Below are 27,577 nucleotides of genomic sequence, written 5' to 3' on the forward strand. Positions count from 1 at the left end.
AGTACCCCAGACGCCTGTGGCTGAGCATCACCCTGCCCTGGCTGGAGACAATTACTCAGTCCCCCCCAGTCTGCCCTCCCAGTAACCTCCTCCCCCAGCCACACTCTTTGTTTTCCTCCCTTCTGCCAATTTGACCAAGAATGTGCACAGGGAAAGCTGGATTAAAATAGTTCAGTTAAAACCATCCTTAAAGCCTCTCCCTGGCTCTTTCTGCTTGACTCAGTGATAAGGATTTGGGCTTTTTCTGGCTGATCTCCTGCCCACACCGTCCTGGGGCTGTGTCTCTGCTCTGAGCCTCTCCCTGTCTGCCAGCAGCTGCCCTACACTGAACTCAGCTGAGCACAGGCAGGAAGGCAGAGGAGCAGGGAAATCACCTGCGCAGCCCCAAACTGGATCTCAAAGGTCTCTTTCAACCTGGTCTATTCTATTCTATTCTATTCTATTCTATTCTATTCTATTCTATTCTATTCTATTCTATTCTATTCTATTCTATTCTATTCTATTCTATTCTATTCTATTCTATCCCATCCCATCCCATCCCATCCCATCCCATCCCATCCCATCCCATCCCATCCCATCCCATCCCATTCAAAGGAACAAGCAAGCAAAGTGATTTTATGTGCCCCATGTATCAGTGGGGAGCTTTCAGTGGCCTGGGAGGAAAGGGGCCGCAGATCACTTGAAATAGTTCAGCTATTCCACATCTCTAACAATTTAATGGCAGCACCACTCCAGTCTTGCCTCCTTTTTCCTCAGCAATGCAACCAAAGTACTTCATAGCAAGGCAAACAGCCTGACCCGCTTTGGAGTTCCACCACTGGAAGATCCTGAGCAGAACTGCATCAACAAAACCGTTGTACCATCAGCAACCTCCTCCAGGGCTTGTCCCATGTCCTGTGCTGGTGACAGCTGCATCCAGCAGCAGATCAGAGCCTCAGGCTCTTCCTGGGAATTCAACAAACCCTGAGATTCTTTAGCCAGAACAGTGTTGCCCCAAAACCCCCTCGAGTAGGGGCCTGGAAAACAATGAGGCCGATTTATAGCTGAGGAGCTGGGAAGACCTCAGGTTGTGCAGCTACAGGATTTGCTTTGAGCCCTGGGAACACACCTGGGGAGGAGGTAATGCTGCTCTGGGCTTCTCCAGAGCCCTGGGAGCACACTTGGGGAGGAGGTAACGCTGCTCTGGGCTTCTCCAGAGCCCTGGGAGCACACCTGGGGAGGAGGTAACGCTGCTCTGGGCTTCTCCTGGCTTCAGACGTGGGAAAACTTTCCCATACACAAACTGCATTTATCCTGCAGCTCCCTGTTGCCAGAAGTCAGAGTGTTTCATGGAAAGCACCAAAATAACATGAAGAATAAAATATCGGGAGACAGCAGCACTGACATCTAAACCGCCCTGGACCCAGGGTCCACCTGCCCTGCGCACTCCCCTCGGTGCGCTTTCTGTTTGTGAAGGACAGAACGCAGGTCACACCCCAGGGCTTCCGTTACACACCAGTGCCCAGACAAACACAGCGTAGGTAGAAAACACAGCCCTGCCTCACCCAGGATGAGAGTGACCCCCCCCCAGACCATGGCTTGACCCTAGAACGTCTCTGAAAAACTCTGGCCCCGACCCAGCCGAAGCCCAAGCAGCACTTTGAAACCGCAGCAAGGTTCCAGGCTGCCAGCCCCGTTCCGAGCGCTTTCCCCAGGAAATCGCAAAGCCTGGGAACGCAGAAACTCCTGGAAGAAGCAGCAGAGTGGCTTAACTGACCCCGCTTGAAGCAAGCAACAGCGCTACAGGCTCTAAACCTACCCCAGGCGCCGGCCGCGCAGAGCGTCAGGATCGCGACCGCCGCGCAGAGCCTTCCCATCTTCTCCGGCCAGCCCCGAGCCGTGCGGGGCTGCTAGGACCGGCCCCTCGGTGAGCGGTGGAGGGCAGCGCCGGGGCAGCTGGAGGTTTTGAGCAGCCCAGGAGATGAATCATGAGCCGGGGTGTATGACACAGGGTGAGCGGGGCCGGCCAGAGGAAACTGCAGCTCGTCATTCAGTTGGGAGGCAGGGAGTGCCCCCACCCGCTCTGCAGCCGGCTCCTCATGGGTTTTTTTTTTTTTTTGCTCTCTCAGCTCAGAGCGGGACCTAATAAACCTTGGCAGCGAGTACTCGGCACTAGTGACCTATAGCCCCCGGCTAACAGGCTCTTTCCCATAGGCTCTTCCACTTGGGTTTAATTCCTGGCAGGATCTTGCTCACTCCCTCTTTTATTAACTCTTGCCTGAAAGGCAGCCTGGGCTCTAAAACCCAGTCTGAGCTGCCTGGGCTCTAAAACCCAGCCTGAGCTGCCTCTGAGGGCAAGGATTTAAGGAGAAAGAGAGCAAATACAAACTGCTATGGAAACATGAGGCAATTGAAACGGAAACTGTACAATCACAGACTCATTTCAGGTGGAGAAGTCCTCCAAGATCATCAAGTTCAACCCTCAACCCACGACCATTAAGCCAAAGAATCATAGAATCAATAAGGTTGGAAAGGACCTCAAAGATCATCAAGTCCAACCTGTCACCTAACACCTCCTGACTGCTAAACCACATCCAATCCCCTCTTGAACACCTCCAGGGACGGTGACTCCACCACCTGCCTGGGCAGCACATTCCAATGACCAATTACTCTCAGTGAAGATCTTTCTCCTGACCTCCAGCCTAAACCTCCCCTGGCACAGCTTGAGACTGTGTCCTCTTGTTCTGGTGCTGGGTGCCTGGGAGAAGAGACCAACCCCCTCCTGGCTACAACCTCCCTTCAGGGAGTTGTAGAGAGCAAGAAGGTCTCCCCAAGCCTCCTCTTCTCCAGGCTAAGCAACCCAAGCTCCATGTCCCAAAGTGTGCTGTGTCCACACACTTCTTGAACACCTCCAGGGACTCCACCACCTCCCTGGGCAGCTTGAACATGAAAATGAATGAAGGAAAAAAAAACCAAAAGGAAAATTCAAATTGGAATTTGGGATGATAGGAAAAAAAAAAGGTTCTTCACTGAAAGGGTCATAGGGCACTGGCCCAGGCTGCCCAGGGAGGTGGTGGAGTCCCCATCCCTGGAGGTGTTAGAAGAGGTTTGGGTGAGGAGCTCAGGGACATGGTCTAACAGGGGGTGTTAGGTTATGGTTGGACTGGATGATCTTAAAGTCTTTTCCAAGCAGGTGATTCCATGGAAGTGTGGGTTCTCAGGGCACTGGGAATATCCCTGCTGCAACAGCTGGCAGCTGAGTGAGACCCAGCCAAGAGCTGGGCCTGGTGAAACCAGCAGTGCGGGTTTAAACCTGGACATCACAAAGGGAGTGAAGTGCAGCAGTGGGTCAGGTAATGTGGGTTTTCTTCTCACCTGTGTTGGTTTCAACCCCTCTGTGTCCTCAGAAATTGCTCTTGTACTGAGCAAATGCAAGGATCTGGATCTACACAGGCCCTGTCCCAGCTGGAATGCTAGGGCTGCTTGTGGGTGCCCCCTGAGGGGGCTTTATAAACCCCTCCTTGCCCTGCGATCCCGAGGTCCTGCTCAGACCCAGGGAAACTGAGGCACTCAAAGTACAGGCTGGGGGACAAAAGGGAGAGAAGGGCTCTGTCCCACTTGGTGTCAGGGGTTGGGGACAGTAGTGACACAACCCTGGGTCAAGGCTTTCCAGCAGACAGGGAAGCCAGACAGCAGGAAGGGAGCGGGTGTGGGTGTGGAGAGCTGCAGGCGCTGTCTGGCGGCGCCGGATGCTGCGGGGTGAGGATTTGCAAGGTGCTGAACCACAGCCTCACACTGGGGGGCATGGGTGGGGACAAGAGCTCCTGCCCCAGGGTAAGATGGAGATCACAGCATCACAGAATGGTTTGGGTTGGAAAGGACTTCCAGAGGTCATCTTGTCCAGCTCCCCTGTAGTAAGCAGGGACATCTCCAGCTAGGACTGATTGCTCAGAGCCCCAGAGCCTCACCTTGAACATCTCCAGGGACTCTGCCTCATGAGCTGGGACTTTTGTTGGCTTTCAAGGAAGTTCTGATACTTCTTTGCTTCCCCACTCAGCCCCACAGTCTCTGTGGGTGTCCTCTCATGGTCTTGTGGGAGGGCTCAGTGTTGGGATCATTTTTCACCTGGGATCAAACACCTTCCCCAAGAGTTGTTAATGAGGATTTGATAAAGGAGGTTAGGAGAAGTCCATCGATCCTCATGCAGTGTCAAAAAGGGCTGCACCTTGGCTGGGTTGTAGAGAGGTGGGAGTTTTTCTCTTCTCCTCAGTATCAAGTGATAGGATGAGAGGAAATGGCCTGAAACTGTGCCAGGGAAGGGTTAGGTTGGAGATTAGGAAAAATTTCTTTGCTGTAAGAGTGGTCAGGGATGGGAAGAGGCTGCCCAGGGAGGTGGTGGAGTCCCCAGCCCTGGAGGAGGTCAAAAAATGTGTGGCCATGGCACTTGGGCTCAGGCTAGCAAGAGGCTGCTGGCTCCAGAAGGACACAACCCTGCCCTGAAATTCCTTGCCCAGCATAAACTGGGACACTCCATCTTGGGGAAAAAACTCTGAAGAAGAAAGGAAAAGTCCCCAAATGACATAATTGACCTGCCTGCAGGATTCTGGGCTCTCATCTTGCCTGAGAGTGAGGATGGTGTGGACTTAATGTGTGCAAGGCAGTGCTGCTTGTCCTGAGAACATCCTGTGGTGTTACCTCTGGGAACTGTGTAAGAGGTGGATGGATGAGGAATGGATGAAGGCAAGGAGCAGGCAGGGAGGTGTTTGAGAGCCGAGCAGCCCCATGGCCCTGGCTGCCCCACCACTGCAGGCTGTGACCCAGGAGCCAGGGGTGCAGCAGCCCAAATCCACACTCGGGTGCATGGGGAGAGGAGAGGCTGGAGCTGGAGCCACCAGAGGGAGCAGAAACTCCTTCAGACTGTGAGTGAGCCGGGCAGAGGAGCTCCCAGCCGGACTGGGGATGCTCTGCTTTCTCGTGGGCATTTTCCCTGGCCCTCAGGTTAAGCAGGAGCAGATGATCTTGCTCAGTCAAGATCCCTCTGCAAGCGCCTCTGCTGCACACTGCCCTCGCAGATCGGGCAGCCCTCCAGGGAGAGAGACTCCAGGTGCAAAGCAGGGAGGAAAAAGCAACAAGTAAACCCCAAAGCAAGCAGGTTTTGAGCCCCTGCAGTGACAGCAGCAGAAGAGGGACAGGGGGCTGGGGCTGCCTAAAAGGGCAATCAGTTGGCATTCTCTCTGCCAAGCCAGCTCCATGCTCAGCCAACCCCACACCTCTGCCTTAGCTGGCCTTGAGCAATTCTCATTTTAGGGTTCTTAAAATGCCCCTTGGGGGCTGGGCACAGGAAGCCAGCCAGGATGGACACAGATGAATCACAACAAGCTCCTCGACATCGTGGCTTGGGGCTGACCTGCTGCTCGGGGCTGACCTGCTGCTCAGTGCCACCCTGACATGGCTCCAGGCAAACAGCAAGGGACCAGGGCACTTCTGTGGGCACAGCTCTGGGGCAGGTAGGGTCAGGATGGAGCTGGGCAGGGTCAGGACTGAGCCAGGCAGCGCTGGACCCCCCGACTCATGGTGTCACTTCGGGAGCTTAGGCTGACACAGGGAGAGGAACGTGGATGGAACTTCCCCTGGGATCGCCTGCTGGGGCTGGGGGGGCCTGGGTGAGAGGCTCTGCCGTGCTGCAGTGATGCTGCTGCAGGACCCAGAGCTGGGAACAGGGCAGAGCAGGGGTGCTGGGCACAGACTGGGGTGCAGCATTGCAATGCTCCTCTTCAAAGGGTCTAAAAGAGTGGGGGGTGGGGGGGTGGGGGAGAGGGAGGCAAAGGTACTCAGGGAGGAAACCCTCAGCTGGAGGAAGATCAGGATGCAGAGAGGAGGCTGGATCCATCTCTCCTCTGGAGGCACAGGACAAGCATCACTGAGCAGAGCTGGGGGTGGACTGGGCTGGATTGGACCTTCTGCAAGGAGTGGGTGGCACAGAGCAGCAGCCAGGGATCGGCAAGAGCAGCACTGACCTGAGGCCCAGGGCAGCCTTCGCTGGAGGAGGACAGGGACCTGCCGGGGGTCCAGGATGAACACAAACCATGGGGGCAGCTTCGGGGGGCAGGTTGGGGGGCTGGGGGGAAGGATGGGTTAGGTGCTGCTCTGCAGAGCCTTAGGGATCAGACCCCAGCTGGGGGTGGCGCGGGGGTGGGTGCAGGCACCCATGGCAGGTCAGAGAGGGGGTGCAGAGGCACGGGGAAGGGGTGGGCAGCCTGGGTGAGGGTGGAGGGGGAGGAAGGCGGTCCTGGGGGGAGCCTGGAAGGGGGTGGAGTTGCTGTTTTTTCTTTGAACACGGTGAAGACTTTAGCTTGGAACTTGCATTTGTGGAGCTCCCAGCCGGCAGGAACCAGCTCTCCCTCCTGTCCCCGGGAGTGGGCATCACTCCGCTGCCCTGTGCTTCGGGGTGGCAGCTTTGGGGCAGAGGCAGGGCCAGGAGGCATGGGGGGACCTTCGGCTGCTTTCCTGTCCCCTGTGCCCCCTTCGCCTTTTCTCTCTCTCTCTCCTTGCTCGCCTGGGGGCTTGTGCTAACGCCGTCTGTGCCGGGAGGGACCCCGGAGCCAGCCAGCCCCGGGCTCCACAGTTGGCTTCCACCTGCTCACAGCCTCCAGAAGTTTGCTCTCCATCCCAGGCGCTGGGAGAAGAAAGGCAGGAGGTGGCTCGGAGGTGCCGAGCCCTGGCATGTGAGGGGTAGTCAGGGGCACAAGAAGCTTCCTTCCTGCCTTCCCCAGAGCCCTGGGATCGTGCAGAGACCATGAACGAGTCCTTTTTCAACCAGACTCTCCTAGAGCAGGGAGCTTACCCCAACAGGACCCAGGGCTTGGGGGTGCTCATGGCCTGCTGCAACGGGACCGGCTCGGTGCTGGCGACCGACGGCGGCTCCTCGGTCCTGGCACCCGATGAGAGGAGCCTCTACATCACCAGGGTGGTGCAGATTGCTGTCCTCTGCGTCCTCTCCTTGACTGTCCTCTTTGGCATCTTCTTTTTGGGCTGCAACTTGCTGATCAAGTCGGAGAGTATGATTAACTTCCTGGTGAAGGACCGAAGACCTTCCAAGGATGTGGGAGCTGCAATCATGGGACTCTACTGAAGCCTCCAGGCTTCTGTAGGCAAGTGAACTGTCTGCACCTGCTGCCAAGAGGCACATTTGGGGCAGCTCTGTGTGTGTATGTGTGTGTGTGTGTGTGTGTGAGTGATAAGGGGAGGGCAGGGTAGGGGGTCTTTTAATCTGTCTGTGTCCGTGGGGAAGCCAACCTGTCCTTCCCAGCCACTCAGCTGTCGTGGGGCCATCTCCCCAGAGTTGTATGGAGCACAATAAATGGCCAGCATCGTGTTGCATGCAGAAATGGCTTAAGTTTTGCATGAAACTTGCAGAAACAGTGATAATGTGCAGCTCTGGTCTCTTCTCTGTTTCCTTGGATACTGCTACCTGGGATTTAGGGCTGAAAAACCCAAACCTATAACCACAAACCAAACCAAACCACCCCCACCACCAACAAAAAGGTAAATAACTGCCCAGGAAAGGCAAATTGGCAAATCCAACCCCCAAACTAAAGGGAAAGCAAAATGCATGGCATGGAGCACATCTCCACCTCTCTGGCCTCTGGGGTGGGGAGCAGGGGAAGGGAAGTGCTGTGTGGGGTCGTACACCGAAGTCTCTGTGCTACACAATATGTCTGTTTGTATCTGGGACCTCCAGCATGCAGCTTCTGGCAGTTTTGGGAGGGGACAGCTTCCCCCGAGCTCTCCTGGCCAATCCATTGGTCCTTTCCTTCTTTCCCACTGTGCTGAAGGGAGAAAAGAACCCCGAGAAGTGCAAACCCCCACCCCCTTCCCCAAAGCATGCCTGGTTTTGTAGCCAGGAGCCTTTCCCCCCAAGTGCTCTGTTGTTACAGTCCTCGAGGTTTTTGTAGTCCTTTTGTAAACTGCTGAACACTAAGGAAAAAAACAAACAACAAACCAAACAAAGACCCTGGTTCAAGAGACTTCTGTGTTGTCTTAATTTTCTTTCCCTGCATGTATCACAGTAACACCAAGGTTGGAAGAGACCTCAAAGATCATAGTATCACAGTATCACAGTATCAGTCAGGGTTGGAAGGGACCACAAGGATCATCCAGTTCCAACCCCCCTGTCATGGGCAGGGACACCCCACACTAGATCAGCCTGGCCAGAGCCTCAGCCAGCCTGGGCTTAAACACCTCCAGGGCTGGGGCCTCAACCACCTCCCTGGACAACCCATTCCAGGGCTTCACCACTCTCATGGGGAAGAACTTCCTCCTCCCCTCCAGCCTGAATCTTCCCACCTCCAGCTTCATTCCATTCCCCCTAGTCCTATCACTACCTGAGATCCTGAGTAGTCCCTCCCCAGCCTTCCTGTAGTCCCCTTCAGATACTGGAAGGCCACAATGAGGTCACCTGGGAGCCTTCTCTTCTGCAGACTGAACAGCCCCAACTCCTTCAGTCTGTCCTCACAGGAGAGGTGCTCCAGCCCTCTGCTCATCCTCCTGGCCCTGCTCTGGACACCTTCCAGCACCTCCAGATCCCTCTTGTCATAGGGGCTCCAGAACTGGAGGCAGTACTCCAGGTGGGGTCTCCCCAGAGCTGAGCAGAGGGGGAGAATCACCTCCCTTGCCCTCTGGCCACACTTCTCCTGCTGCAGCCCAGGCTCTGGTTGGCTTTCTGGGCTGCAAGTGCACACTGAGAGCTCCTGTTGAGCTTCTCCTCCCCCAGCACACCCAAGTCTCTCTCATCAGGGCTGCTTTCCAGCCAGTCCCTCCCCAGCCTGGATTTGTGTCTGGGGTTGCCTTGACCCTGATGCAGGACCCTGCCCTTGGTCTTGTTGAACTTCATGAGGTTGGCTTGTGCCCACCTCTCCAGCCTGTCAAGGTCCCTCTGGATGGCCTCCCTTCCCTCCAGCCTGTCTGCTGCACCACACAGCTTGGTGTCATCAGCAACCCTGCTGAGGCTGCACTCAGTGCCACTGTCCATGGCACCCACAGAGATGTTGAACAAGCCTGGTCCCAGGACTGATCCCTGAGGGACTCTGCTTGTCCCTGGCCTCCCCTGGGACATGGACCCATGGACAGCCATTCTTTGGGTGCAGCAGCAAATAGATTGATCAGGGGCTGGGAATTTCAGGTGTATGTGCAGGGAGGACCTGCACAGCTCCGGAGCAAAGCTGCTCGGAGCGCCTCTTGCCAAGCAAGATTTCCAGCCTCTGAGTTCCTATCTCCCAGCTCCTCTGATCCTGATGAGCTGTCAAAGCTAAATTATGTGAGAGGAGGAGGACTCCTGACCCGTGTTCTGTGATGAAATTGCAGCTCTGCCTGTGGGTGGGAGATGGAAATAATTTGAGTTTTGTTGCGCCAACAGTATTCCTGCTGGGTGCACCTCGGCGGTGGGAAAAGCAAGCCAGGATGCGGGAGGAGCCAGGCTGCTTGGAGGTAAATCCAGAAGAGCAGCTCTCTGCCTTGCCCTGAAGGATTAGAGGACGTGTTGGAATGAAGCAATATTTGCTGAGCACCTTCTGCAGGGCTCCCAGGGGGTGCTGCCAGACTAAACCCCATGCTGAGCAGGACTGGCAGCGCTGTCACTGGTGGCTTCCACTCAGCTGCTGCCTGTGACACCTTAAGAGGTGAAGGGCAGCGTGGCAGCAGGACCAGAATTTGGCATTCAGAGTTCTGAGCTGTCCTGTTGGTGCCAGTGAAATGGCCAAACAGGCAGGGCTTGGAATTTTATAAGCAGCTCGTGGGTCTGCAGACCTGAGCAGCCCTTCTCAGCGTGGAGGCTTTGCTGCCTTGCCTGTGAAAGCAGCTTCACAGCGTGGAAGGGCATCGTGGTCCCTGCCACTGACCTTGTTGCACATGAGTGCACACTGCTCCCACGGTGGGAGCACAGCCTGAGATGCAAATAACCCCACTGCACACAGTGATCCAGCTCTGCACCCACTTAGGAGTTGACTCCATGCATCACCTGACTGTGTAATGGTCAGGCATTGGCACAGGCTGCTCAGGGAGGTGGTGGAGTCACCATCCCTGGAGGTGTTCAAAGAGCATGTGTCCATGGCACTTGGGGTTTGTGGCCATGGTGGTGTGGAGCTGATGGTTGGACTCAAGGATCTTAAAGGTCTTTACCAACCAAATGATTCTATGGTCTTCAGGTCCCTGTGCAACCAGAAGACAGCTCAGACATGCTCCCTGGACTCCCATCCAGCTCCTGCTTTGAGCTGGCATTTGCTCCCCCTTGCCAGTCCATTCACTAGCCGTGAGCTGTGAGGATTCAGAGGTGATGGAAGAAGCCTTCCAGTGGCAGCAAGGCACAGGAAGAGCTGCTAATCCAAAGAAAACATCAAAACCACCTTCACTCCAACCTGCAGCAGCGCCCCGAGTGAGGGAGCTGGCCAAATGATCTCAGCTGTTCCCAGGGGCTGCCAGAGCTGGTGTGTGTTGATGAGTCCTGCTGCCCCAAGGGGGAAATAGAATCATAGAATCAGTCAGGGTTGGAAGGGACCACAAGGATCATCCAGTTCCAACCCCCCTGCCATGGGCAGGGACACCCCACACTAGATCAGCCTGGCCAGAGCCTCAGCCAGCCTGGGCTTAAACACCTCCCAGGGCTGGGGCCTCAACCACCTCCCTGGACAACCCATTCCAGGGTTTCACCACTCTCATGGGGAAGAACTTCCTCCTCACCTCCAGCCTGAATCTCCCCACCTCCAGCTTCATTCCATTCCCCCTAGGCCTATCACTCCCTGAGATCCTGAGCAGTCCCTCCCCAGCCTTCCTGTAGACCCCCTTCAGATACTGGAAGGCCACAATGAGGTCACCTGGGAGCCTTCTCTTCTGCAGACTGAACAGCCCCAACTCCTTCAGTCTGTCCTCACAGGAGAGGTGCTCCAGCCCTCTGCTCATCCTCCTGGCCCTGCTCTGGACACCTTCCAGCACCTCCAGATCCCTCTAGTCATAGGGGCTCCAGAACTGGAGGCAGTGCTCCAGAACTGGAGGCAGTACTCCAGGTGGGGTCTCCCCAGAGCTGAGCAGAGGGGGAGAATCACCTCCCTTGTCCTCTGGCCACACTTCTCTTGATTCTCTTGATTTTGATTTATTCACGGAATCACCAAGGTTGGAAGACACCTCAGAGGTCATCAAGTTCTGTCACCCAATACCTCCTGACAACTAAACCATGGCTCCAAGTGCCTCATCCAGGCTCTTCCTAAACACCTTCAGGGATGGGGACTCCACCTCCTCCCTGGGCAGCACATTCCACTGGCTAACAACTCTCTCTGGGAAGAACTTTCTCCTCACCTCCAGCCTAAACCTCCCCTGGCACAGCTTGAGACTGTGTCCTCTTGTTGTGGTGCTGGGTGCCTGGCAGAAGAGACCAACCCCCACCTGGCTACAACCTCCCTTCAGGGAGTTGGAGAGAGCAAGTAGGTCTCCCCTGAGCCTCCTCCTCTCCAGGCTAAGCAACCCCAGCTCCCTCAGCCTCTCCTCACAGGTATGTGCCCCAGACCCCTCCCCAGCTTTCTTGCCCTTCTCTGGACACCTTCCAGCATCTCAACATCTTTCCTGAGCTGAGGAGCCCAGAACTGGACACAGGACTCAAGGTGTGGCCTAAGCAGTGCTGAGCACAGGGCACAAGGACTTCCCTGCTCCTGCTGGCCACACTCTGCCTGATGCAGGCCAGGATGCCATTGGCCACCTGGGCACACTGCTGGCTCATGTTCATCTGCTGTCCACCACTACCCCCAGGTCCCTTTCTGCCTGGCTGCTCTCAGCCTCTCTGACCCCAGCCTGTAGCACTGCATGGGGCTGTTGTGGCCAATGTGCAGAACCTGGCACTTGGATGTCTTCAATTTCATGCCCTTGGATGTCCCTGCTGACTGCAGAGGGGATTGGACTGGATGAGCTTTGGAGACCCCTCCCAACCCAGAGCATTCTCTATAGTCCCAAGCAATGCCCAGCTCCTCCTCCCTCCCCTGGCAGCCTTGGCTGAGGGCAAGGAAAGAGTTAAAAGAGATGAGACAGACGAAGAGATGAGGGTGGAGGGAGGATCCCAACCTGAGCCCAGCACCAGACGTAGGGGAGCTGGAGGAGCTCCTGCACCAACCACACACACCGTATTTAATAATTCCTGAGAATTGCCATGGTAATGAGGAGCAGAGTCAGGTTGTTATGGCAACAGACTTTTCTTTTCTTGCTTTTTTTTCCCTAGGCAGGGAGGCATTACCCAGGTTGTAACCTCAATCCAGACTGGATACAGTGTTGAGAGCCCCCCCCCCCCCTAAAATAATCACAGAATCACCATGGTTGGAAGAGACCTCAAAGATCACCAAGTCCAACCTGTCACCATAGACCTCATGGCTAAACCATGGCACCAAGTGCCACATCCAGTCCCCTCTTGAACACCTCCAGGGATGGGGACTCCACCACCTCCCTGGGCAGCACATTCCAACGGCTAACAACTCTCTCTGGGAAGAACTTCCTCCTCACCTCCAGCCTAAACCTCCCCTGGCACAGCTTGAGACTGTGTCCTCTTGTTGTGGTGCTGGTTGCCTGGCAGAAGAGACCAAACCCCAGCTGGCTACAACCTCCCTTCAGGGAGTTGGAGAGAGCAAGAAGGTCTCCCCTGACCCTCCTCTTCTCCAGGCTAAGCAACCCCAGCTCCCTCAGCCTCTCCTGCCTCTTGTCTGGCAGTTCTGGGTTTGTTCTGTAGGTGGGTGGAGGGAGCCAGGTTCTTCCAGGCACAGGCTTCCCTGGAGAGCCTGGGGAAGGGCTGGAGTGGATCTCTGCAGGTCTGAGTGCTGATGGGGATTAGGGGCTGGACTTCTCTTATGGGTGAATCTAGGATGCTCCACCACCACTTGGTTTCCCTGCCAGACCTCTAGCCTGACTTCAGGCATGTCCCCAGCTGGCTGTGGAAGGGAAGGACAAGTGCCTCCCTCCAAGTGTATGTGCACAAGAGAGCAGTCATGGGAAAGCCCTCATCCCACTGAGCCCACAGAAGACAAGAGATCAGCCAGGGACCAGCTCTCATTTCCTTGATCCCACAGAAGGATCCCACAGGAGAGCAGCCAGGGACCAGCCCTCATCCCCCTGAGCCCTGCTGTTACCCAAACGATGAAGGTCCCACAGCTGGTCTCCAAGATGAGGCAGGCAATGTGGGGGCTGGTAGAGAGGTAACAAACCACTCACCCTGCAGCCCCATGACTGACCTAAGAAGCAAACAAGAAGAGGTTTCCTGAGCTCTGGCCAGTTCTCCAGGCTGCTGTGCTCCCATCAATTAAGAATGGAAACTAGCCGGGTCTCCCTCCTGCCCTTCCACTTCCCTCTCCCCTCCTGAGCCATCCCCTCCAGCAAGTGTGTCAGGTTCCTCCAGCTGATTCTCACATTGAATTTTAATCTAGTGCTGGTTAAATCAGCAGTGTGGGGAGCCCGTTTTGTGCTCAGGAAGCCGAGGCACTGCACGCAGGGCTTCACTTAGCAGAGAGATGGCTTGCAACACGCAGGGCAATTACTCAGGAGCAGCTCTCCATAAATCCCCACCGCAGCCCAGCGTGGTTCCCTGCTGTCAGCCGTGAGAGAGCCATTAGCCTCCAGATGAAGCCTCTGTAGTCCATTAGCTCTGCTAGGAAGGGACAAATTGATGCCACGAGAGTCAGGTGCTCAAGGGAGAACTGCAGCCAAACTCTGTCAGCATTTGAGAGCCAGCATCGCCTCACAGCTTCAGAGGCTTTGCCTGCCAGTTTCTCTGAAGTGGAAATGTTTCCCAGTCCCTGTGTCTGCCCAGTTTCTCTCTATCCCAGTTCCTGTATGTTCCCAGTTCCTGTGTCTTCCAGTCTCTGTCTCCCCAGCCTCTGTGTCTTCCTAGTTCCTGTGTCTTTCCAATTGCTATGTCCTTCCAGTTTCTATATTCCTATTTCCTCTGCCTTCCCAGCCTCTGCCTTTCCAGCCTCTGTCTTTCCATTCTCTCTGTCTTTCCAATTGCTGTGTCCTCCCAGCCTCTGTCTTCCCACCTCTGTTTCTTCCAGTCTCTCTCTTCCCAGTATTTCTGTCTTTCCAATTGCTGTCCTTCCAGTTTCTGTGTCTTCCCAGTTTTTCTGTCTTCCCAGCCTCTGTCTTCCAATTACTGTGTCCTTCCAGTTTCTCTCTTCCCAGCCTCTGTGTCTTCCCAGCCTCTGTGTTTCCCCAGTTTGTGTCTTCCCATTTTCTCTGTCTTTCCATTCTCTCTGCCTTCCCATGCTCTGTGTCTTCCTAGCTGCTTTGCTGCTGTGGTTGCTGCTGGCATTTCCAGAGAAGCAGAGCATGGTTTGGGTTGGAAGGGACCCTAGGGATTGTCCAGTTCCATGGGCACCTTCCACTAGTCCAGGCTGCTGGAGGCACTGCCCAAGCAACCACAAAGACTCCATTATTTCACAGGTTGTATTACCTGAGACCTGATAAATCAGTCCTCTCAGGACAGAGGGTCACAGGCAGAAGTATTTCACCCCCAGGGCAGCATTGAGGGAAGCCACACAAAGGAGACCTTTCAGACAATGAATGATCAGGTGGTATCCAAACCCAGACCACACTGGTGTGACACAGCACTGCTCAGATCAATGTTGAAAGGTGGGATGTTTAATCTCATGTATTTAGGGTTTGTTCATATGCCATTTATCCATCCACAGTCAGTTCTGGCCTGGAATTCCTCACCCCCCCTACCCTGCCCTAGCCCCATGCTTGAGCCTGCCTGCAGTTGGTAGCCTGGCACAGGGCTTGCTCCTCACAGGGGTGCAGAGAGCACCTGGCACCCACCACCAACCCAAACCTGGGGCACAGAAAGCTCCTCACTTCCAAACAACTATCTGCTCTGCCCTGGCTCTTTGCCAGCTGTCAGGGCATGAGGCTGCCCAGAGAGGTGGTGGAGGGCTCCATTCCTGGAGACATTCAAGGTCAAACTTGATGGCACCCTGAGCAACCTGATCTTGTTGGAGATGTCCCTGCTGGGTGCAAGGGGGCTGGATAAGAAGACCTTCAAGGGTCCCTTCCAACCTGATGCAGCCTGTGACCCTGTGACCATGTGGGGTCCTCGATGCAAAATATGGGTCCTACAGCCCCATCTGTACCAGGAAAAGGAACAGCTCCAGGAATGTTCCTGGCCACTGGAACTTAGAGCCAGAAAAATGATCAGGGGGTTGGAACTCCTCTGCTACAAGGACAGGCTGAGGGAGCTGGGATTGTTCAGCCTGGAGAAGAGAAGGCTCCAGGGAGATATGAGAGAAGCCTTCCAGTAGCTGAAGGGGGCTACAAAAAGGCTGCAGAGGGACTGTTTGCAAAGGCCTGCAGTGATAGGATGAGAGGCAATGGTTTGACATCAGAGAAGAGGAGACTTAGATTGGATGTGAGGAAAAAATTCTGTAGCATGAGGGTGGTGGAACAATGGAACAGGCTGCCCAGAGAGAAGGTTGAGGCCCCATCCCTGGAGATATTCAAGGTGAGGCTCAACAGAGCTCTGGGCAACCTGATCTAGTGGAGGGTGTCCCTGCTGAGTGCAGGGGGGTTAAGCTGGATGATTGAAGGTGTCCAGAGAAAGGCAACAAGGCTGAGGAGAGGCCTTGAGCACAGCCCTGTGAGGAGAGGCTGAGGGAGCTGGGGTTGCTTAGCCTGGAGAAGAGGAGGCTCAGGGGAGACCTTCTTGCTCTCTCCAACTCCCTGAAGGGAGGTTGTAGCCAGGTGGGGGTTGGTGTCTTCTCCCAGGCAAGCAGCGCCAGAACAGGAGGACACAGTCTCAAGCTGTGCCAGGGGAAGTTTAGGCTGGAGGTGAGGAGAAAGTTCTTCACAGAGAGAGTTGTTAGCCATTGGAATGTGCTGCCCAGGGAGGTGGTAGAGTCCCCATCCCTGGAGGTGTTCAAGAGGGGATTGGATGTGGCACTTGGTGCCATGGTTTAGTCATGAGGTCTGTGGTGACAGGTTGGACTTGGTGATCTTTGAGGTCTCTTCCAACCTTGGTGATTCGGTGATTCTGTGATCTTTGGAGGTCCTTTCCAATCCAAACCACTCTGTGAGTCTGTGATTCATTCCATGACCTTGGTGCCTTGTGAGAATGGATCCTGGTGTGGGTCAGACCTGTGCCAACAGCCTGAGCCTGGGCAGTGGCAAAATGCCAGAGTTCAGAGATCACAGTGCAGTCAAGGACACTGCTTTGGCCTCTGCTGTCTGTGCAAGGTGAGTATCTCAGCTCTGATGTCTTCAGAGCAGTTGTTTGGCTCTCTGAATCCAGCCTGCCTTTCTCAGGTACCACTGAGGGATTGGAAACTCCTGGATTTAGTTCTGGAGAATATCTCTGGGGGGGAGGGGGGGAGAAGAACCCAACAACAACCCAGAGAATACAGAGAGGCACAAAACATCCTCAACAGCCTTGACAGCTGCCTGTTCCCTGGTGCTGGGTACATCTTTGGGTTCACACTTCGTTCTCCCACCGAGATGGCAGAGCCAAGCGATTCCCCCAGCAGTCTGCTCACGTTTGTGCTCCTCTAATTTTAGAACCAGGCAGTTTCTTGGGCTTGTTTGTTCCACCAGCACATGGTTGTGGAAAATTCAGTTAAGAGAAAAGCAGGACGTTGCCAGCAGCCAGGCTGGTTTGGCACATCCCTGAAGACATCACTGTCAACAGGCTGGGAAGCGGTGGGGGCCACTGGCAGCCGTCGAAGGCAGGAGCACATAGCTAAAGTGCCTGTCTCTGCTCTAATGAATGCTGCTCCTCTACACGGATTTAAGGTTGTAAGGACAGCACCAATCCAGCTCCAGGGATGCCTTTGAAGCCCTCATCCTGCCCAGAAGTGAATAGAGGAGGAAGTGAAAAGGATAGGATAGGATAGGATAGGATAGGATAGGATAGGATAGGATAGGATAGGATAGGATAGGATAGGATAGAATAAGCCATGTTGGAAAAGACCTTTGAGATCATCAAGTCCAACCTATCACCCAGCACCATTTAATCAACTAAACCATGGCACCAAGTGCCTCATCCAGGCTCCTCTTAAACACCTCCAGGGATGGGGACTCCACCACCTCCCTGGGCAGCACATTCCAGTGGCCAATCTCTCTTGCTGGGAAGAATTTCTTCCTATCATCCAGCCTGAACCCCCCCGGCACAGCTGGAGACTGTCCTCAGCATGGAAGCCATTGTCACTTTGTTCATTTAAGGCAGATTAATCATTACCCAAGCCCAAATGTCTGTTTAACAACAGATTTTAGCACAGAAGCTGAGAGGGTGGATGGCAGAGTTGGGTCTGTGTGGCAGAGCTGAGTCTGTGTGGCAGACAGAGCTGGGTCTGTGTGGCAGAACTGAGTCTGCATGGCACAGCTGGGTCTGTGTGGCAGAACTGAGTCTGCATGGCACAGCTGGGTCTGTGTGGCAGAGATATCTGGGTCTGTGTGGCACAGCTGGGTCTGTGTGGCAGAACTGAGTCTGCATGGCACAGCTGGGTCTGTGTGGCAGAGATATCTGGGTCTGTGTGGCACAGCTGGGTCTGTATGGCACAGTTGGGTCTGTGTGGCAGAGATAGCTGGGTCTGTGTGGCAGAGCTGAGTCTGTGTGGCAGAGGTAGCTGGGTCTGTGTGGCACAGCTGGGTCTGTGTGGCAGAGGTAGCTGGGTCTGTGTGGCACAGCTGGGTCTGTGTGGCAGAGATAGCTGGGTCTGTGTGGCAGAGATAGCTGGGTCCGTGTGGCACAGCTGAGTCTGTGTGGCATGGAGATATCTGGGTCTGTGTGGCACAGCTGGGTCTGTGTGGCAGAACTGAGTCTGTGTGGCACAGCTGGGTCTGTGTGGCATGGAGAGCTGGGTCTGTGTGGCGCAGCTGAGTCTGTGTGGCACAGCTGGGTCTGTGTGGCATCCCATGGTATTCATCTGGCCATGGCACAGTGCTCTGTGGTGGGAGAACTCTTTAAATCAATCAGCTTTCCTCTTTTTGAGTTACTGAGTCCTGGCTGAAGATTACTTCTCAGGTGCATGTGGCTGTCCTGCCCCAGTGGCAGCCTTTGAAGACCTCACCTCAGCAGATGGATTTCCTCTCCTAGTAAGGAGCTGTGTGATTCAAGGGCACACAGCACCACAAGCCCTTGCCAGATCTGCCTTTGCTTTCCACGTGGGCTCGCTGGCTGCTTGTGATTTATGCAGTACCAGCTGTGCCTCTCTGTGCCTCTGGTGAATGCCACAGCATTTGGCTCTGCTCTGAGTGACTCTAGGGAGGGAGGAAGACAGGATCCATCGTTCCTGTGATGCTCCAGGTCCAAAACAGCGAGGCCATGAGTTTTCACCTTGGTCTAGCTGTGGATGTGACACTGGAAGTGGAAATGACCAAGGCAATAATCAGCAGAGAGCAGGAGAAACACAAAAGGCAGGAGAAACATCTAGCCTATGGCATCAGGCAACTCCAGTGACCTTCCTGGAAGGGGGGCTGGAGCTGCAGAGCTACACAACTCTGCTTCTTCCGCAAATTGCTGCCCTGGTTTCCTCAGTGTGTCTTGCTTGAGGCTGGCACACCAGTGTGGCTGTGAGGATGGATGTTGAGGCTTGTGCAGAGCACTCCACCTTGCAGGAGAGCAAGGTGTGCATGGAAGCAAGCTCAGGGCGCTGTCCCCTTCCTGTGCCAGCTGCCTGGCTGGTGCTGAGTGCTGGTGCTCTGCCCTGGCATGGCTCAAGCTTTCATCCATGTGGGGCTAAGCCCAGAGTTATGTTTTCTGGCAGCTCCCACAAGAGTTCAGAGAAGAGCTACGAGGATGAGCAGAGGGCTGGAGCTGCTCTGCTATGAGGACAGACTGAGGGAGTTGGGGCTGTTCAGTCTGGAGAAGAGAAGGCTCTCAGGAAACCTTCTGGTGACCTTCCAGTATCTGCAAGGGGCTGCAAGAAAGCTGGAGAGGGACTTCTGAGGGTCTCAGGGAGTGATAGGACTGGGGGGGGATGGAGCAAAACTAGAAATGGGGAGATTGAGATTGGCTGTGAGGAAGAAGTTGTTCCCCATGAGGGTGGTGAGAGACTGGCACAGGTTGCCCAGGGAGGTGGTGGAAGCCTCATACCTGGAGGTGTTTGCAGCCAGGCTGGATGTGGCTGTGAGCAACCTGCTGTAGTGTGAGGTGTTCCTGGCCATGGCAGGGGGGTTGGAACTGGCTGAGCCTTGAGGTCCCTTCCAACCCTGACAGTTCTCTGATTCTTTGAAGCGTTCACATCCTGCAAGTTTTTCTCTGCAGCTGTGAGCAGCTCCACGCCCCCCCCAGACCCCTCCAGCAGGGTCCCCAAACACAGGTTTGATGGGACAAGACAGCTGAAGAAGCAGACAAAATGTAATTAGGCTTTAATCAGCTAACTTCTTTCTCTCACATAATTGAAATTGGGACTAATTGGTTGGAATGAATTCCCAGTGCAGCCAGGCAGCCAGCCTGGGGGTGTGTTGTGCCAGCTGCCACACCACTGCACAAGCACCAGCCTGGACACTCAACACTGCTTCCACCTGGTCTGCACCAGTCTGCAGGGCTCTGTTCCTCACCTCCAGAGAGATGTCAAAAGCCCTCAGACCTGTGGGCTGCAGTGAGAGAGGTTTGATGACCCACGCACAGGGCAAGGCTTCTGGGTTTTCATCATACATGCCACAAACTGGGCACCCACTGCATAGAATGGGCTGGGTTGGAAGGGTCCTTAAAGATTCTCCAGTTCCAACCCCACTGCCATGGGCAGGGACACCTCCCACCAGCCCAGGATGCTCAAGGCCTCATCCAGCCTGGCCCTGAACACCTCCAGGGAGGGGACAGCTACATGCTCCCTGGACAGCCTGTGCCAGTGTCTCACCACCCTCACTGGAAAGAAGACTTGAAGGTGTCCAGAGAAGGGCAAGGAGGCTGGGGAGGGGTCTGGAGCACAGCCCTGTGAGGAGAGGCTGAGGGAGCTGGGGTTGCTTAGCCTGGAGAAGAGGAGGCTCAGGGGGGACCTCATTGCTCTCTACAACTCCCTGAAGGTAGGTTGTAGCCAGCTGGGGGTTGGTCTCTTCTCCCAGGCAAGCAGCACCAGAACAAGAGGACACAGTCTCAAGCTGTGCCAGGGGAAGTTTAGGCTGGAGGTGAGGAAGAAGTTCTTCCCAGAGAGAGTTGTTGGTCATTGGAATGTGCTGCCCTGGAGGTGGTGGAGTCCCCATCCCTGGAGGTGTTCAAGAGGGGATTGGATGTGGCAGTTGGAGCCATGGTTTAGTTGTCAGGAGGTCTGTGGTGACAGGTTGGACTTGATGATCTCTGAGGTCTTTTCCAACCTTATTGATTCTATGAATTTATTCCTCATCCCCAGAACACAGAATACAGAATTAACCAGGTTGGAAGAGACCTTTGAGATCATCAAGTCCAACCTGTCACCCAACACCATCTGATCAACTAAACCATGGCATCACACACCCCATCCAGGCTCTTCCTAAACACCTCCAGGGATGGTGCAACTCACAGAATCAATAAGGTTGGAAGAGACATCAAAGATCATCAAGTCCAACCTGTCACCCAAGACCTCATGACTACCAAACCATGGCACCAAGTGCCACATCCAGTCCCCTCTTGAACACCTCCAGGGATGGGGACTCCACCACCTCCCTGTGCAGCACATTCCAATGGATAACAACTCTCTCTGGGAAGAACTTTCTGCTCACCTCCAGCCTAAACCTAAGCCTGGCACAGCTTGTGTCCCCTTGTTCCCCACACTGACCACTGCCTGCTTGCTGTGTGCTACCCCAGCAATGGAGCCAGTGGTGCTCAGGCTGACCACTGCCTGCTTGCTGTGTGGCAGCTCTTGCCCCACTCCTGCTGGCTGCTGGCTGCTGCTGAGCCAAAATAACTCCCTGCCTGTTTTTCCCAGGCAGCCCTGAGCTGGGCTGTGTTTGGGAAGGTGGCTGAGACGCTGGGACAGATGGCCAAGAAAGCAAAGGCTGTTTTCTTCCCCTTTTTTGGGGGTGTTTTTTCTTTTTCTGCTGGTGGGTTTTTTTTATGTCACCTCCACGTTTCCTCCTCTGCTGTCTCCCTGTGCTGGAGGCGGTGTTTGGAGCTGGGCTGATCTGCCAGCACGCTGCTGGTGCCAGTGCTCGGGAGACAGCAGAAGGTTGCAGCAAGCTGCTGGCAACCTCCTGCACATTTCTCCCCGCTCTCCCTCTCTCTCATGCTTTGTCAACTGCACCAAGGCCTTCTCCCACAGGCATGGGTGCCAAAGATCACAGAATCACAGAATCAGCCAGGTTGGAAGAGACCTCCAAGATCATCAAGTCCAAGATCATTAAGTCCAAGATTGCCCAGCCCTAACTAATAGAACAGAACAGAATAGAATAGAATAGGATGGAATAGGCTAGGCTAGGATAGGATAGGATAGGATAGGATAGGATAGGATAGGATAGGATAGGATAGGATAGAATAGAATAGAATACAATAGAATAGATTAGAATTAACCAGGTTGGAAGAGACCTCCAAGATCATCAAGTCCAAGATCATTAAGTCCAAGATTGCCCAGCCCTAACTAATAGAACAGAACAGAACAGAATAGAATAGGATGGAATAGGATAGGATAGGATAGGATAGGATAGGATAGGATAGGCTAGAATACAATAGAATAGATTAGAATTAACCAGGTTGGAAAAGACCTCTGAGATCATCAAGTCCAACCTATCACCCAACACCATCTGATCAACTAAACCATGGCACCAAGTGCCTCATCCAGGCTCTTCCTAAACACCTCCAGGGATGGGGACTCCACCACCTCCCTGGGCAGCACATTCCCATGGCCAATCTCTCTTTATGTGAGGAACTTCTTCCTACATCCAGCCTGAACCTCCCCCTGGCACAGCTTGAGACTGTGTCCTCATGTTCTGGTGCTGCTTGCCTGGCAGAAGAGACCAACCCCCTCCTGGCTACAACCTCCCTGCAGGGAGTTGGAGAAAGCAAGAAGGTCTCCCCAGAGCCTCCTCTTCTGCAGGCTAAGCAACCCCAGCTCCCTCAGCCTCTTCTCACAGGGCTGTGCTCCAGATGGGAGTTGGAAATGGGCTGGTGCTTGGGGGGGAGTGTTTGCTCTTGCAGCTCCCCACAACCTGCCTGAAATTACCTACAATGTGCATGTGGCACTTGGGGACATGGTTTAATGGCTATGGTGATGTTAAGCTGCTGGTTGGACTGGGTGATCCTTTGGCTGGGCTTTTCCAACCAAAACAATCCTGTGACACAGTCTCAAGCTGCACCAGGGGAAGTTTAGGCTGGAGGGGAGAAGAAAGTTTTTCACTGAGAGAGTTGTTAGCCACTGGAATGTGCTGCCGAGGGAGGTGGTGGAGTCCCCATCCCTGGAGGTGTTCAAGAGGGGATTGGACGTGGCACTTGGTGCCATGGTTTAGTCATGGGTCTGTGGTGACAGGTTGGACTTGATGATCCTCGAGGTCTCTTCCAACCTTGCTGATACTGTGATACTGTGATACCGTGATGGCTGACCCAGTCTGGCTTGCTTTTGCCACAAGGAGCCAGGTGGGTCAGGAAGACTGGGCCAGGGTCTCCTTCTGCCAGCCAGTGTCCAATACTGGCCCTTGCCCTTACACACCCAACACTAACTGCATGTAGTGGACCCTGGGCAAGCCAGAGCCTTGAGAAAATCCAGTTTCTGCCCCCCCTGGATGTGCCACAGCTTCTCCTCTGTCTTTGAGGGTGGTGTTTGGTATCTTCAGGCAAGGGACCACTCACCTCCCCTCCCAGGGCACAAACATCAAGACAGGGTTCCAAGAGGGCTGGGCTGGTGAGAGGTGGAGCCCCAGAGCTCTGAGTCCAGTGGAAGTTGAGCAGGGAGAGAAGCAGTGAGAGAAGAGGAGCACACAGAAGCTGGTGACTGTGATGTGCTGTCCCTGGGGTGATGAAGAAAGGTTGATAGAGTTGGGGTTGTTCAGCCCAAGGTGCCAGGGAGCCTGTAGGAAAGATACAGAAAGACTTTTAACTAAAGCCTGTGGTGAGGGGACCAGGGGCAATGCTTTCAAACAATTGAGAGAGGGTGGATCTAGGTTGGACATAGGAAGGTTTTTTTTTACAGTGAGGTGGTGAGACACTTCAGCAGCTTGGGCTGGAGAAGTTGTCATCACTGGAGGTGCCCAAGGCCAGGCTGGATGTGGCTGTGAGTAACCTGAGGCATCCCTGCCCCGTGCAGAGGGGATTTGGGCTACAGGATCGTTAATGTCTCTCCCAGCTCAAACCACTCTGTGATTCTGGGCTGCCCTGGAGGAAGCAGGAATGGCTCTGTGCAGGGACACAGGCACAAACCACACCAGGCCATGCAGGTGGCTGCTGCCCCACACTGGGAGCTCTGTTTCCATGGCAGGAGAGAGCTGCTTCTGCCTCAGCACTGGGCTGCCAGGACACCAGCTCCTTTCACAGCATGCCTGGTGCAGGAGTGACTGACATCTCTGCTTGGCACAGCAGCCATCTGCCTCCTGCTGCTGCCTTGTTGCACTTGGCAATTCTCCCTCTTCTCCCTCTGTTTTTCCACTAGGAGATCTCACACTCCTCTGCCTTGGCAGTGGGCAGACAGACAAGAAGGGTTGGACAGATCCATGGGCTCAGAACAGCTCAGCAGTGGCTCTCCTGTCTCTCCCTGCCTGCCATGGAGGAAGAGCCTCCCTGAATTCAAGGACCCCTGAATCCCCTGAATTAATGTCCCTGGATTAAAGGACCCCTGAATTCATATCTCTGGATTCAAGGACCCCAAGGACCCCTGGATTCAGATCCCTGAATTCAAGGACCCCTGAATTCATATCCCTGGATTCAAGGATCCCTCAATTCATATCCCTGGGTTCAAGGACCCCTGAATTCATATCCCTGAATTCAAGGATCCCTCAATTCATATCCCTGTATTCAAGGACCCCTGAATTCATATCCCTGGATTCAGTGACCTGGCAGTGATCACAGGGGATCTTTGATGTTGAAGGCAGCCAGAGTCTCTTTCTCCTGAGAAGACTTCAGAGAGGCTAATGAAAATTCAGTGTCACACTGGGTGACAGAGTTATGAACTGGCCTCATTTCCATTCTGAGCTGGAAGGGCTCTGCACAGCAGCCTCTGGCCTTGCAGCCCCAAGGACCAGGAGACCACAAGTGGAGGATGGGCAGCTGGCTGCAGCTCTGCTTTGGGCTGGTGCTGTGATGAGCTCTCTGGCTCAGTGCCACCTCAAAGCCCTGGGAAGAGTAAGTCAAGAGCCATCTGAAGATGGTGCAGGAGCAAAAAGCAAAAGCTGGAGTGATGGGAAGGCATGAAGGTGAGGGAGCAAGGTGGATCCACTGAGAGGAGAATTCTGCTGGGAGAAACATAAAGCAGGGAGAAGCAGGGAGGAGCTGCTCTGGCAGCCAGGCCCAGCTCATCTTTGCAGCAGGAGCATTGAAATGGAAATGATTTGCTATTTCCAGTACCAGCACCTTTCCTCCTCCCCCCCCAGAGCCAGACTGGGGCCCTCCCTGCATGCCTCGGCGCTCTGTGCCACAGACGTGTGTGTGGAGGGGTACAGGGATGTTGCGCAGCTTAAGGATGCTGTGGGGAACAGGCTCAGCTCCCTCTTCCTCTCTGGGAACTACAAAACTTGCAATGATGACCTGCAGCATGCTTGTGATTGAGGACAGTCTGCCCTCACCACCTCCCTGTGCTGCTCCATCAGCACCCAGGGGCTTAGGAACAGGGCAAGGTGGGAGAAACGGGGGCTGGGCAGAGCCATGGCTTCCTCCAAGTGGCAGAGCAGGCCAGGAACTATTTCAGACCTCCCTTGAAGGTCCTGGTCACCATGCCACAGCACTGTTGTGCTCTGCAGGGAGACACATCCCTGGCTGTGTGTCCAAGCAATAGGATAGGATAGGCTAGGATAGGATAGGGATAGGGATAGGGATAGGGATAGGATAGGGATAGGGATAAGGATAGGATAGGATAGAATAGAATAGAATAGAATAGAATAGAATAGAATAGAATAGAATAGAATAGAATAGAATAGAATAGAATAGAATAGAATTAACCAGGTTGGAAAAGACCTTTGAGAACATCAAGTCCAACCTCTCACCCAACACCATCTGATCAACTAAACCAATGCCAGCCCATGACCCAGCTCCACTTACCCACAGCACTGGCAGCAGGGAAGAAACTCAACCCCATGCTGCTCGCTGCTGAGGCTGCACCCTCCTGGCCCCAGGGGAGTTACTCAGTGTTGCAAGAGCCAGGCAGCAGGCCAGCTCCATGGGCCAGCATCTGCTGATGGGTGCCAGTGAGCAAGAGCTGAGGCTGAGTTGTGTCTGGATCCAGCACCCTTCCCCTGAGCTGCTGAGCAGCAGCTCATGGTTGTGGAGACCTCTCAGTGAGCTCCTGGAGCTCAGTATGGAGCAGTGTCGCAGGGATGTGCTCCCAGTGCTCAGCAGGGAGCAGATGATGAGAGCAGGGCTATGGTTTAGTCAGGAGATCTGTGGTGACAGGTTGGACTTGGTGATCTTTGAGATCTCTTCAAGCCTTGGTGATTCTGTGAGGACAAAGAGCTTCAGGTCTTCATCTCTCTCCATTCTGCCACAGACCAAGGACAACTGCCCCAGACCTGGAAAAGGATCTTTGAAGACACAGAGAAGGTCAGAGAACAGAATCACAGAATCACAGGATCACAGAGAAGACTTTAAAGATCATCAGCTCCAAGTATCCAGGTCTGTAAGGGCTGGCCTATGAGTCCTGTGGCCTGGGGGATGGTGGTATGAAGCCCACCATGCAGAACTCTGAGCTGGAAAGGTCTTTGATACTTCCTATTCTTTGCCTTCATCAGGGTCTACTCTGAGTAGCACTTCCACAGCATGAATCTTCCTACTGGATGATGAAAGAGGCTGGCAGCAAAGCAGCTGTGAAGTCAACTAAGCAGAAAGCTCCTCCAGACTCCCTCCCTCCAAGCCCCTCCCTCCCTGCTCTTTCCCACTAGAAACAGGGCTGGAGGATGGAGGCAGGAGAAGGAAGGAAGCTAATGTTTGACACTGGCATTGCTTCCCTGGGCAAAGCACAAGGCCAGCATCATACAAATCCTTTGGGGGAAAAAAAACATGGAAGTGATCAAGAATAGTGTGGCCAGCAGGAGCAGGGAAGTCCTTGTGCCCTGTACTCAGCACTGGTTAGGCCACACCTTGAGTCCTGTGTCCAGTTCTGGGCTCCTCAGTTTAAGAAGGACATTGAGAGACTTGAAGGTGTCCAGAGAAGGGCAACGAGGCTGGGGAGAGGCCTTGAGCACAGCCCTGTGAGGAGAGGCTGAGGGAGCTGGGGTTGCTTAGCCTGGAGAGGAGGAAGCTCAGGGGTGACCTCATTGCCCTCTACAACTCCCTGAAGGTTGGTCTCTTCTCTCTAGCAAGCAGCACCAGAACAAGAGGACATAGTCTCAAGCTGTGCCAGGGGAAGATTAGGCTGGAGATGAGGAGAAAGTTCTTCACTGAGAGTCATTGGTCATTGGAATGTGCTGTCCAGGGTGGTGGTGGAGTCCCCATCCCTGGAGGTGTTCAAGAGGGGATTGGATGTGGCACTTGGAGATATGGTTTAGATATGAGGTCTGTGGTGACAGGTTGGACTTGATGATCTTTGAGGTCTCTTCCAACCTTGGTGATACTGTGGTACTGTGATACTGTGATCACAGTATCAGTCAGGGTTGGAAGGGACCACAAGGATCATCCAGTTCCAACCCCCCTGCCATGGGCAGGGACACCCCACACTAGATCAGCCTGGCCAGAGCCTCAGCCAGCCTGGGCTTCTGGGTTGGAAGGGACCTCCAAAGGTCTTGCCCTGGCTTTGCTCTCGGAGGAGTGTAACTGTTTGAGCTTTTCTCTCCCATGGCAGTGGAAGAAGGGGCAGGGGCCCTGATGTGGTGTCTGTGTTGCAGCTTCTAAAAAGAGGATTCAAAGGAATCAAAGATCAGAAGAGTGGAACAGCTCCTCCACAGGCATGGACTGACCTGGAAATCTTTAGCTTGCAGGAGAGTTCAGTGACAGGAAAGAAGTGGCTGAGGTCTGTGAGAGCTTCAGAGAGCAACTGGAGAGCAAAACACTGCTGCTTGCTCTCTCTTCAAGAGCTGGAAAGGCAGAACTCAAAGGACCTGAAAGAGCAGCAGGTGCAGAGGGAGCACAGGGCAGGGCTCTTGCACGCTGCAGAATTCCTCTTGGCTTGCAGAAGCTGAAGCCACAGGCTCAGCCCACGCTGAAACCTCCTCTCCAGGTCTCCCAGCCAACCAGCCAACAAGCAATCCTTCCTCTGCTCCTGGTGAAGGCACACAGGCAGGCAGAGCCAGACCCTCCAGCCCTGCCCTGCTCATCATCTGCCTCAAGACAGGGAAGTGCTGCAGGCGGCTGCCAAGCCCTGTGCCCTTTGGTCTGACCCTGCATGGCAGTTCTCAGCCCCTGCGTGGCAGTTCTCAGCCCCTGCATGCTGCCTGGCCCCACTGCTGGGGAGAAGAGGCACATCCCAGCCCTGCCTCCCTGGCTGACGCAGGGCAGGCTCAGTGTTATTTTGGGACAAGATTTCCCTGAATAACTGCTCCTCAGCTG

The 27,577-nt window shown here is 54.5% G+C and overlaps 2 protein-coding genes and 1 long non-coding RNA gene across 3 annotated transcripts in view; 1 reads left to right on the forward strand and 2 right to left on the reverse strand.

Moving 5' to 3' along the window:
• The window catches only part of ITGB3 (integrin subunit beta 3), a 28,625-nt gene extending 26,533 nt beyond the window's left edge, over positions 1–2,092 (reverse strand). The window contains 1 exon segment of the mRNA XM_068166312.1: positions 1,799–2,092. Coding sequence (XP_068022413.1) covers positions 1,799–1,856 — 58 coding nt within the window. The 5' untranslated portion in view covers positions 1,857–2,092.
• A 4,201-nt stretch (positions 2,093–6,293) lies between these two features.
• Positions 6,294–7,998, forward strand: RPRML (reprimo like). Its single transcript, XM_068166345.1, has one exon. The coding sequence runs from the start codon at positions 6,776–6,778 to the stop codon at positions 7,109–7,111; it is 336 nt and encodes a 111-aa protein (XP_068022446.1). The 5' UTR covers positions 6,294–6,775; the 3' UTR covers positions 7,112–7,998.
• Positions 7,999–22,757: 14,759 nt separating this feature from the next.
• LOC137455506 (uncharacterized) overlaps positions 22,758–27,577 on the reverse strand; it is a 34,390-nt gene continuing 29,570 nt past the window's right edge. Inside the window, exon 3 of the long non-coding RNA XR_010990840.1 lies at positions 22,758–22,959. This is a non-coding gene — a long non-coding RNA (uncharacterized lncRNA). The remainder of the gene's footprint in view (positions 22,960–27,577) is intronic.

Source organism: Melanerpes formicivorus, unplaced genomic scaffold (genome assembly GCF_026170545.1).
Source record: "Melanerpes formicivorus ecotype bairdi unplaced genomic scaffold, bMelFor1.0.p_v2 SCAF_100, whole genome shotgun sequence".
In the NCBI taxonomy this organism is placed as follows: Eukaryota; Metazoa; Chordata; class Aves; order Piciformes; family Picidae; genus Melanerpes; species Melanerpes formicivorus.

Bases quoted from the DNA above. Each gene is read 5' to 3' on its own strand.
- RPRML (XM_068166345.1), top strand. From the start codon at position 6,776: ATGAACGAGTCCTTTTTCAACCAGACTCTCCTAGAGCAGGGAGCTTAC.